At 41.2% G+C, this 12,125-nt stretch overlaps 1 protein-coding gene across 1 annotated transcript in view; it reads right to left on the reverse strand.

Moving 5' to 3' along the window:
- LOC111825105 (kininogen-1-like) overlaps positions 1 to 11,657 on the reverse strand; it is a gene marked incomplete at its 3' end in the record, with an annotated part of 30,352 nt that extends 18,695 nt beyond the window's left edge. Inside the window, exons 1-4 of the mRNA XM_023750500.1 lie at positions 11,463 to 11,657; positions 7,190 to 7,300; positions 4,453 to 4,537; positions 941 to 1,113 (exon numbers count right to left, since the gene is read on the reverse strand). Coding sequence (XP_023606268.1) covers positions 941 to 1,113; positions 4,453 to 4,537; positions 7,190 to 7,300; positions 11,463 to 11,657 — 564 coding nt within the window. The remainder of the gene's footprint in view (positions 1 to 940; positions 1,114 to 4,452; positions 4,538 to 7,189; positions 7,301 to 11,462) is intronic.
- Between the last annotated feature and the right edge of the window lie 468 nt (positions 11,658 to 12,125).

The following is a 12,125-nucleotide window of genomic DNA, read 5'->3' on the forward strand; positions in this document are numbered from 1 at the left end:
CAGTGCATGAATTTTCATGCACCTGGCGTCTAGTCTGAAAATAAAAAGCAATATATAGGTGGAGTTACTGTATTTTCTTAAGAAAAACCTAGTAATATTTCCTCTTCCAGGCAACAGAAAAATAATGTCCTTTTGAATTTTGTGAAATATTAATAATACTCCCCTAGAACGTTAAAAACACTTTGGAGCTAGAATGGCCTTTACTGGTAAGTTCTCAGGTTCCCAGACAGACTGGCAGTAAGTTTTGTGCTGCTTTATCTTGGGCTGGTCCCACCCCGATAGCTGGCTATGAACATAATTGAGTAGAACATGCTCTTGCATGAAGGGAAGTTGGACGGTCTTTTAAAAGCAGGGAAGGTTACTGACTAAAGTAAGTCCCTCATAATTAGACAATGAAATACAAGGAACCCAGTCAACTGTCATTAAAGACTTTGTGAACTGGGTCAATGAAAAGGCCAGATTTCCAAGTATTTACTTTCTTTTAATGATATGAAAACTATAATTTAGAGAGTGCTCAGAAAGCTGTGACAACTGTTTGGGTTCCATTGCATATTTTGGAGCCATGTTTGACTCATGCTGGCTAAGTGATAATGTAATTTTCTTAAAACCTTAAGGCTAGAATGATCTTTTCATCTCACCATCTGTAAGAAAAACATGTATTTCTGACTACCCATTCATTAAAACCAGCCTCAGAGCCAGGGGTCTGATTAGCCACACTTTTGCCCTTTATATATTGCAGTACCCCAATCACTTTGACTCAAGAGAAAGCTCTGTACCTCCTATGCCAGTCAGATGAGGACATAAAAGAGCTCCCTCACCACCAGTCATGGAATCATAGGTTTTCTATTGACCAATGGTTTATTTTAGGTAATGAAACCCTAAACATAAAGATCCAACAAATTTTAACAATACTGTGAGAAAAGGAAACTAAAACACAAACCTGTCTCTGTGCCCTTTCTACTTCTTTAAGAGCAAAGAGGTGGGAATGATTAGTGTGGTTGTTAAAATGTTCAATGGCATGTCTCAGAACAGGGTCGAAGTCCGGGGGGACAGTTCTTATGGTGTACAGGCAGCCATAGCAGTCATACTGAGAGGTCACCACAGGGCCCTCGGCTTGACAAAGAGAGAGTAGGCAAAAGGGCAGCGTTAATGAGCAAAACCCGCATTCAGATATATTGTCCTAAATAAGTAACATAATTTCAAAGACCTTGGTAAACAAACTTTCTAGTAAATTCTAGTATGTATTAGAAAAAGAGAACACGGGACTGCTTTTTGGTCAGAGGAGAAAAAAACCTACCATTGACTTAGGAACATCTTATGTGCATACTATTGTGCATAATTATTTTAAATTTCTTTAGAAATCATTATCAATTACAGACATCATACATTAATTTATCCTCTTATAAAATAGTAAAACAGTACAGATATAATGTTATTTATTTTTCAGTGTTAAATAAAGCTCCTTGAAGCTTCATTCAGGATATGTTTTGTACCAATTAATTTCAACAAACATGTACATACTTTGCTCATTCTGTAATATGTCAGGTGCAGAATTAGACTGTGTGGTTACGTTAACTTGTAACTGTGGTGTGTTGGAGAGCACAAGAGACTTGGTTGGAAAGTTGTAAGGAGGACATTCTGATAAAAGAAAAGTGTATGGAAGGCCACCTCCCCTCTTGGTCGAAATTCTGACTTAGGGGAGACATAGGGGAGTGTCCAAGGCAGTTCCCCTAATTATTTCTGACCTTCCCAAACAAATCTGATTACATACAGACCCCAGGTGTTTACTGGACTCCTTATGCTTAATCCCTGGATGCCCTTGCATAGATGACAATATAAACACCTGTGTCCTCCCAAGATTACTCACCCTACTGATTGTATGTAAAGATAAAATCTGCTAGAAAAAGCTAACAAGGCAGGCAATGGAGGCTGCTCTGGCCCCTAGAGCCAGGAGCCCCTTAGCCCTCTCTCTCACAGTCAAACTGTGTCTGAATAATCTGTTCATGCATCGTTCAGGGGCTGCTGGTCAGACTCTGCAGTGGTGAAGGTGTTGGGCAAAGTGGAGTGGGAGAGACAGAACTGCAGGTGGATATTTCAAAATAATTCGGCAAGAGCTTGGGAAGGCAGGAGCCCAGAGTGAGCTCAAGAAAGACTTTCATGAGGAGAAGAGGCCTGAGCTAAGAAGGGTGTAAAGTGGTCAAGGTCAACTGGGCAACATAAAGTGTGAGCCTGAGAAGGAGGAACAAAGGGAGGAATGGCTCTCAAGAAAGCAGGATGAGTCAGGGGCAGCGTGTGGGATGCGGTGTATACTTTTTACTGGGCTTAAAGCAGGAGGCAGGGACTGGCGATTGAGGTCTGGACAATTAATAGAGAGTCCTCTGCTGTGGAGCCCAGGCCACTCTCTGGAGTCCAGGGATTATGAACTGTATTCCAAGGGTCATGGGCTCCTTGGTGAACCTGATGAGAATATGGCGCCCTCTGCAGGAATATGCCGGTATTCACAATGTTCTCCATATAATTTCAGGGTGTGCATAGACACACTGAAGTCAATTAAGAGTGGTCTGCAGTAAAGATGGGGTGCCACTGACTGGGTTTTAATAAAATAACGTAAACTATTAAAACAGGAGTGAGCTTGTATTAGGTTACCAAGTCATGTTTATAACAGATAGCCTTAACCCGCTGTTCAGTAGAGGCACATGCTATAGAGGGGAAACCATGAAGGCATCCTGGGCCCCTTTGCCTTGGGCTCTCACTGTCCAAGTGTGTAGGACCCAAACAGAATCAGGAGGCCAACAGTGTTCTACAACAGTGTCCCTCAACACAACTCCCCTTGCAGCTGTTTCTTGACACTCACTCCATAAGCGTGTGTGTCAGAAAAAAGATTTGCTGGGTGAATATTCATAGCTTTCCTCACTGCTCTCCCCTTGCAGAAGGTATGATGCATCAGGGCAGTGGACAAAGTTAAGAAACTGGAGGGGACTTACATGGGAAAGGAGAGATAATTACTGACGGCAGGACAAAAGATTGATGAACACAGAAGGGGAGGTGGAAGGGAATAGAGACCAGAGGCTGGTATGCTGACCTCAAGGGCAGCTCTGACTGGGGTAAAGGAGAGATGGCACAGTCTTTTGAGGGTGAAAGATACAAATTAATTTTTTCCAGGCAATGGAATGATTTTCCATCCTGCTCCAAAATTTCTAGGGAGAATTTTTAAAAATTTGAAAAGATTTTAAATTTTGAATTCTGAAACATATTTGTCCAAAAAGGTTTCAGTTAAGGGATTGTGGACCTAGTAGTAATTGTGGATCTACAAGGTGTGGCAAAGAGCTTTTCCTCTCATAGTATATAAGTGCTGGGTTCTGATCATGTGAAAATTTGCTAATGAGTTAAAGTTCTTAAACTAAATAATTAAAAGCTGCTCCTAAATTTTTTAAAACAATTGTGATTTCCGCTTTGGACTGTTTTTCTTTGCATGCCACTTCTTGCAAGAGCTGAAACTCAAGAAACAGTTTTTGTGGGTTCCTTATGGATGACTAAGGCCATGACAGAACAATGGCTCCTCCACTGATGTTCACCAGTGTGGCCGAGGATGCTGTTCTGGAGCCTCATCTACTAAAACCCTATTTTGCAAAAGGCCAGTTCTAGGTTGGCTTTTGTGACTGACATCCCCTAGATGTGTCCATCCTTCTGCACCCAGCCACTCTGCCACCAAAGGGAAGGTGCCAATAGTGGTTATATCTGCATAAGTTGCTCCATTCTTACAAGATCTACTAAACCAACTCTGCTAATTGCCAGCTATGGGATACTGGGCAAGATACTTAACTGTGGTGGGACTCAGTTTCCTCATTTGTAAAATGAGAATATTAACACTTGCCCCATAGAATTGTTGTGAGGATTAAATAAATCATCATCATATATAAAACAATTAGCACTGTGGCTATTAATAACTGCTCAATAAATGCCAGCTATGATTACTTTTCTGATGATCGTTAATTCATTATTATGCTTTAACTTCAAGCCTGCCATCTAGTTTCAGTCTACAATAACCCTCTGAAGTGAGAATTTCTCTGATCCCCTTTTAAGGAAAAAGGAAACCAAAAAGGTGAAGATCTTTTGAAAGATTGCAGGCCAGATCTGACCTCAAAGCCTGTGCTTTTCTGGCTCTACTACACCCCACAATTGAAGCATGTGGCATGTTTCTAGTCCTTTCCAGGGCCTTTGCACACACCTAATTCAGTGCCGCTGTCCAGAGAGAGGCCTGGGGGTGATTGGCAGGATCCTGGCCCCACCTCAGTACTCTGCCACCAAAGACCCCCAACCCCCAAGTCTGCAAATGGCATTGCATAGCCACCCACTGCCCTTTGAGCAAGGGCTTTGTCCAGGTTATGCTCCTGGCCCCACAGGAAATTGTTCGTTTCCCCCCAGGGCAGCGCCACCCTATATATCAGCTACCTGGAGTAATGTGGCAGGTCTGGGTAGTCACGGAGAATTCCATATTGTCTTTCTTTGCTATGGTCGCCGTGCATTCTCCTGTGGCCTAGAAAGAAAGAAAGAAAGAAAGAAAGAAAGAAAGAAAGAAAGAAAGAAAGAAAGAAAGAAAGAAAGAAAGAAAGAAAGAAAGAAAGAAGAAAGGAAGGAAGGAAGGAAGGAAGGAAGGAAGGAAGGAAAGAAAGAAAGAAAGAAAGAAAGAAAGAAAGAAAGAAAGAAAGAAAGAAAGAGAGGAAGGAAGGAAGGAAGGAAGGAAGGAAGGAAGGAAGGAAGGAAGGAAGGAAGGAAGGAAGGAAGGGAGGAAAGAGAGAGAGAGAGAGAGGGAGAGAGAGAGAGAGAGAGAGAGAGAGAGAGAGAGAGAAAGGAAGGAAGGAAGGAAGAAAGAAAGAAAGAAAAAAAGAAAGAAAGAAAGAAAGAAAGAAAGAAAGAAAGGAAGGAAGGAAGGAAGGAAGGAAGGAAGGAAGGAAGGAAGAAAAAGAAAGAAAGAAAGAAAGAAAGAAAGAAAGAAAGAAAGAAAGAAAGAAAGAAAGAAAGAAAGAAAGAAAGAAAGAAAGATAGGAAGGAAGGAAGGAAGGAAGGAAGGAAGGAAGGAAGGAAGGAAGGAAGGAAGGAGAGAGAGAGAGAGAGAGAGAGAGAGAGAGAGAGAGAGAGAGAAAGGAAGGAAGGAAGGAAGGAAGGAAGGAAGGAAGGAAGAAAGAAAGAAAGAAAGAAAGAAAGAAAGAAAGAAAGAAAGAAAGAAAGAAAGAGAGAGAAAGGAGACCATTTATTTTAATCTTTCAGAAGGAGAAGTGCACCTAGTGCTGTTGCTACTAGTAAGTATGGCTTTTCTCTTATTTAAAACTTAAGATTCTTTTCTAACAGACTTTTGAGACACCAGAATGAATGTTTTTGTAGCCTAATCATTATTATTTACAAATCATTGATATTCATGAGGTGTCCAGAGGAGAGGCAGTATAGATAGTGAGGTTTTAAAATAATGTTATGTTTGGAGCACTGGAGATATTTCTTTTTCACCAAGGTGAACACAGTGCCCTAAAACTAGCCTGCCAAACGCTCCTCTTACAGTTCAACTTCAGGGTTCAGCTGCACAGAGGATGCAGTGTTTTTGAAACCATTGTAATAACTCGTTATTAACTGAAAAGGAGCAAAGGGAAGGCCAAATAGACACTGTTAAGGGCCATTAGTAAACACTCTGGCTTAATTTATGTCAGCTGAAATTCAGTGTGGGGGCAAAGCCACGCCCTGAAGGTGGAACCCAGTCAAGAGATTGGACACCACACAGTCTGACTCTCCCACCCAGTGTTTAGGGGATGGATTTCATGGTGCCAAAGGCCTACCCAGATGTGTTGTAACTTCCTGTAATTCGAGTATGTAATAAACAGCTTTCAGTGCTCTGTCTTTCTGTGTCTGTCCCTCCATCAGAGGGCAGGCTCTCTCTGTCTGTCCCTCCAGTCGGAGGGCAGACACCACACCCAGCCCAAGCTTTTCATCTATTTTATGTCTGACTTTCATTATTCTTTAATCCCGAAAGCGACTCCTAAATTGTATGAACCAGTTCACGTCTCCCTCTCCCTGCAGGACGCAGAGAAGAGACCTCAGCTCCAGAGCGCCCACCATAAGACACAGGCCCAGTAAAGTCTGGGTGAGGTTGGGAACATAGTTGTCTGTAAGTCAGCCCTGGGAACATAGTCGGTGTGGCCATTTGCAATCACGGGAAGATTTCAGATATTAAACTCCTAAACAAAGGAGTTCTCTCTCTTGCCTCTCTTGCATACTGGGGCTCCTGGCTCTCTTGTTGCAGAGGACACACTCCCCTGCATGCACTCGCATGGCCCACAGCCATATGTCCCCTCCCCCCCACCCCCCCACACACAATGGACTAATGGAAGGGAACTAGCCTGGTGCTGTGCCAGACCCAGCTCCACCATGGAATGGAAACTTGGGACATTGGTTTGGCTGCACCTCTTTTAGGACTGGTTTAAGGGAAATGGGACTTTAGACATGTAGATATGGAATTCCACACAAATAAAGATCTCTCATCTTCTGTGTGAGTCTTAGAAAGTTATTTTTCTCAAGATACCATGAGGCCCAGACCCCCAACATCCTGTGGGGAAACAGATCCCCCACTTCCCACCAGTGGACACCCCATTTCCACCAATAATGTTTTGACACAATAAAGAGGTGAGTCCATAGACTGTGGAAAGAGTGGCTTCCTTCCTGGCATATACTGGGTGTTAGCTCCCTCAGATAAGGCTAAACAACCAGCTGTGGTTTGGCATAGAGATGTTAGGCATTTGGTTAAGGTACCTTGTTATTAAAACAAGGTCTTTTCATATGTATCCCCTTTCATCTTCCAATTTAGGTTCATTTTACCTCTTACAAGGGAGCCCATGGGTTAAATGTGGTCAGCTAATTAGGGGCAGAGTAGAATTCCAACTCAGGTCTGCACAAATAGAGCACCCAATTGGTCATAGGAGTCCCCTCCTCATGGGAGGGTTTTCTCCAATCTCATGGCTGGCCTCTCATGCCCTTTCTGTCTGTGCAAGAACATAGACATCAACCATTTGACTTTTCTACACCTTTGAGCACTTATGTGCACCCCTCACAAACAGGCTCCACAGTACTCATCACCCCCAGCACTAATAGAATAACTTCGCAGTCTTGATTGAGAAAACTGGAGGCTCCAGACCATCACACTTACAGCTTGCTCAGCTTCTTTGTAGTCACAGTCCTGCCAGGTTTTGCCACTTTGAACAGGACAGTCGCCCTCCTTGATTTCATACTTGACAGAATAAAATATGTCCCGGTCTCCCTGGAAAAAAAAACAATCAAAGATACATAGGGCTCATTCAACTGACAACAGCAGACCATTGGAGAGGGATTTGGTGCAGTTATGAAAATTTGATATTGATTTAATTCAACAAGAGCAAATCATTTACTAAAAATACTAAATGTTATAAACACTTGGAAGAATGTTCATAATCCTATATAATAAAAGACTAATATGCAAATGGACCAAATGGTGGAATGGCCAGTCGCTATGATGTGCACTGACCACCAGGGGCAGACGCTCAATGCAGATGCTCAGTGCACTCCCACAGGGAAGCATCATTCAGGCAGAAGCTGAGTGCATGGCTTTCGAGCGCAGTGGCAGTGGTGGGAGCCTCTCCTGCCTCCGCAGCAGCACTAAGGATGTCCTGGGCTTAAGCCGACAGTTAGACATCCCCTGAGGGCTCCCAGACTGAGAGAGGGTGCAGGTGTGGCTGAGGGACTCCCCCAAACAAGTGCATGCATTTTGTGCACTGGACCTCTAGTATATTTATAAACATGTATTTTCAAATAACATAGGATATGTAGTATTAGCCTACTTTTGTAGAAGCCATTTTTATGCACATATATAATTTTAAAAGCCTGAAAAGTTAATGCATCAAAACTGTTAACGTGTCACATCTCAGTGGTGGGTGTATGGTTATCTTTTACTTTCTTCTTTAAACAAACATTCCTAAATTGTCTGAGTATTTTTTGAAAAAAAAAATATATTACTTTTACAATTAGAAAACAAAACAAAAAACATGAGTACTTTCTTCTTTCATTTTTTGAAAAAAAATGTTAACAGGTATCTCTGGGTGATGAGATTAGTTATGGGTAATTTTAGTATTTTTATTTGGTTTCTTTTGTTTTCTATTTTTTTCTAACATGTCATAAAATAATAAATAAAAATTTTAAAGGTTAAGATTCTGAGTTAGATGAGCTTTTAGATGCAAAATCCGGGCATGGTGGAGCAGCAAGAGACCTGAGAGGTGCTGTTGCCCAGCCCCTCACTTTGCAGGTGAGAGAAAGGAGCCCCAAGCAGAGAGGGCAGAGCTTAGGCAGCCTCCCACCTTGGAAAGGCAAAGCCAACCCAGACCCCGGGTCTCCTGAGTCCAGGGGCAGTGCTCTCTCAGAGCCTGCACTCAGAGTATTTGCATCTGAGAGATGATGGAGTCAAACATGATTGTTCTGAGGTTCGTTTCAGGTCTCAGATTTAATAAAGCAGTAGGTGACAGTGATTCTGTGGACATTTTAGGGGAAAAAATACCCAACAACAACACATTTGCCACCAATAAAACATAGCCAAGGCCACCAGGACTCACATGACTATACTAGTTTGTAAAATCAGAATGGCTCAATGTTACTTTCAGAAATAAATAAATAAATAAATAAATAAATAAAAAGCCCAATGGGCTTTTTTCTTTAATCTCATCATGTCAAATGGATGGATATTTTCTTCCACCGAAGTAAACTATCACAGAGACATAGTGAAATTCATTTGAACAAACTATTGAAAGCTTGTATTTTTGTAACTTTGATTTTTATCCATTTAAAAATAATTTGCTTTCTTTTGCATGACATAAGACTTCTAGTTTCTAAACAGGATACATTAAAAACAAAAATATGCCCCCTGTGTCTCATCTTTATTTTCACCAATGCAAGAAATCCTTCTGGAATATCAGCATGTGATTAAATAGGTATCGAACCACTGAATCTACAAGTTAATACATATTCTGTTATGGCAGAATAACCAAGAATTTCCCCCAAAGAAAGATGTTAATTTTCTAAATATAAAAGGGTCTAAGAGGATCATATGGGAACAAACAAAAATCTCTTATGCCAGGTTTTTAGGCTAAAGATGGATAACACACTGGCAGCTGAAGAAAGCTGAAACTATACATAAATCCAAATTAAGAATTTCTAAATTTCTTTAGAAAACAGAACCAGAATTCCTTTTTTAAAATGACCCTGTGGAATGGCTTTGCTTCCATATTTACCTAATATTATAACAGTAAAACAGACACAAGAACATTGATGACAGCTCAACAATGCTGGATGCAGGACGTTTACACCTGCACTTTTGTTTAAAAGTCCCACAGGTTTATTGACTAAGGCTGGACAGCAAGTCATATGATCCTATTTGATGCTTTTTCTACAGTGTCCAAGATCAGTATACGGATACAGCCAAAGACTGGGCCCCGACTTTCAGAAAAAGACCACAAAGAAGAAAATCAAGGTAGTTATTTAGTCTCCCTAGTTAATTGTTTGAACTGGAACAACAAAAGGTGGAAAACAGGGACTGCAATGAATTAAAGGAGGTGGAAAAAGTTGGTGGAGAGAGGCATGGTATATGAGTAAAGTCATTGGGTTTGGGATGTCAAGGACAATGCAAAAAAGAGCATCCATGGGACCACGTATTTATAATGTCCTGTGGTATCACTCCCTCAATGACATTATGATATCTATATTCGGAAATAAATAGATCAGTTATGCAACAAGGCAGTGTGTCAAATATGCAATCATCCTGTGGAATGCACCACCACAGAGATACATGATGCCATATAAATTCTTTAAGTGTTCTTGTGTTGTGTCTGATTTGCTTGTTTTCAAAGCCACCCAGGCAAACTCCTCCCAGGATGTCCTTGGAGAGAAGATGGTCCGCTGAGCCCAGTTGGTTAACCTTTCCTTTATCAAGAGATCATGATTAACTTTAAAGAGAAATAAAGCTAAAGGCTGTTTGATTTTGATTTTTTTCCCTTTCAGCTTCATCATTCTGAATGTTTTCATATAAACAACAACAACAAAATCACAACTAAACCCTCCATTCCATCCCCCCAACCTAATAGTTTTGATGCATCCAGTTTTATTTCTTAGAATCACACATCCTGTCAGGATTTATCTTCAACCTGAGTGTATCCATCAGTGATAAAGAATATTCTAAACCAACTAGAACCTTGTTGTTACCCTTGATGCATTCAGCCATTGGGACTTCATGGTAGATATTTTATCTAATATAGTAGAACTGTATTAACTTCTTTTCTGACTCCTCTTGACATACCCACTGTCCCTCATTCACCCTAGTTTTATTGAGGTATAATTTATTGGGGTATATTTATTGGGGTATACTTATTGATGTATAAATAAATTACATATATTTAAGATATAGGAAAAGATGATTTGTATATGTATACATTGTGAAATGATTACCACAAATAAGCTAATTAACATATTGTCAACTCACATAATTACCTGTTTTGTGTGTGGTGAGAACTCTTAAAATCTAGCCCTTTAGCAGATTTCAAGCATACAATACAGTAATATTAATTCTATTCACCATGCTGTACATTAGACCCCCAGGACTTACTCATTTTATTTTCTTAAAATATATTTTTATTGATTTCAAAGAGGAAGGAAAAAGGAGAGAGAGATAGAAACATCAATGATGAGAGAGAATCACTGATTGGCTGCCTCCTGCACACCCCACACTGGGGATCAAGCCTGCAACCGAGGCATGTGTCTGACCGGGAATTGAACCACCACCGCCTAGTTCATAGGTTGACGCTCATCCATTGAGCTAAGCTACCAGGCTCTTTGTATAACTGAAAGTTTGTACCCTTGACAAACACCTCCCCATTTCTCCCATCCCAAAGTCCCTGGCAACCACCATTCTACTTTCTGCTTCTGTTAAGTTTGACTTTCTTAGATTCCATTTATGTATGAGATTATACAGTATGTGTTAGTCATACCCCCTTAAAGACCTCCTCCACTTTGAGGTCTGGAAGTCTTTATATTTTAGTTTAAGGCCGGTCACCAGAAAATTCTCTTGCTGTGGCCTGAGTTCCTGGATTTGCCCACTCTACATAGTCCCTTTCAAATGACTCCATCTACCTTTCTTTAATTTCAGCCTAGAATACCAGTACTCTGATTACCCAGGAGGCCAACCTTGGAGGCTTGAGGACTAGTCATACCCTGCCCAAGTCCCAGCACAGAGGGTAGGGTTGGTCTTTTCTAAGCCTCTAACTTTAATTATCAGGTTTTTTCTGTGTGATGTGGTGTGTGTGTGTGTGTGTGTGTGTGTGTGTGTGTGTGTGTGTGTGTATGTCCTGGTTTCAAGTGATAGCACAAATCCCAAATGACCTCAAGGTTAAAGACAACTCTCTTACCGTCTTGATGACTTCGGTTATGCGGTACAATACAAACTGGTTGCCACTTTTTCTTCCATTATTGTATTTCTTCAGAGCTGCATCCACAGCCTTAAATACATCCTCATCATTGCAGTCAACTACTTGCGGTTGGTCCTGGTGGGCGAAACTTGTTAACAGCCTGGAACAAAGGAAAATGATGGCAATTAACTTCATGATTTGTCAGTCTCCCTCTGGGAGGTTCACCAAGAATTGGAAGCTAACTTGGAGGCTGATGTTAACCCTCTTCAGCCTCTTATCTCTTCTGTCTCTCCTCTCTCTGCCTTAGCACTTTAGGGTTCTGCTTGGCTTCCTGCTGCCCTCCACTATTTGCCCTCTTATAAAGGACAAATGGCTCCGCTGGATTACCCAAGCAGATCTCAGGCTGGTCCATTTCAACACTGGGTCGTTGACCTCCTTGCTTGTATTTGGGAGGTATGTGTGAACACATTTCCAGGAAATTGTACAGCTTTGTATAGCAAATCAGAGTACAATCCAATAAAGGAGGAGAGAAAAAAAATCAATCACCTGTTATTCCCTTTCCCAAATGACTTTCCCAAAGCTATTTATGAAGGTCACTGCATGTGACAACAATGCAACCATGAACAGACCTCTTTCAATAAAATTTCTTTGCACTCCCGGAGA

Source organism: Myotis lucifugus, unplaced genomic scaffold, assembly GCF_000147115.1.
Source record: "Myotis lucifugus unplaced genomic scaffold, Myoluc2.0 scaffold_14, whole genome shotgun sequence".
In the NCBI taxonomy this organism is placed as follows: domain Eukaryota; kingdom Metazoa; phylum Chordata; class Mammalia; order Chiroptera; family Vespertilionidae; genus Myotis; species Myotis lucifugus.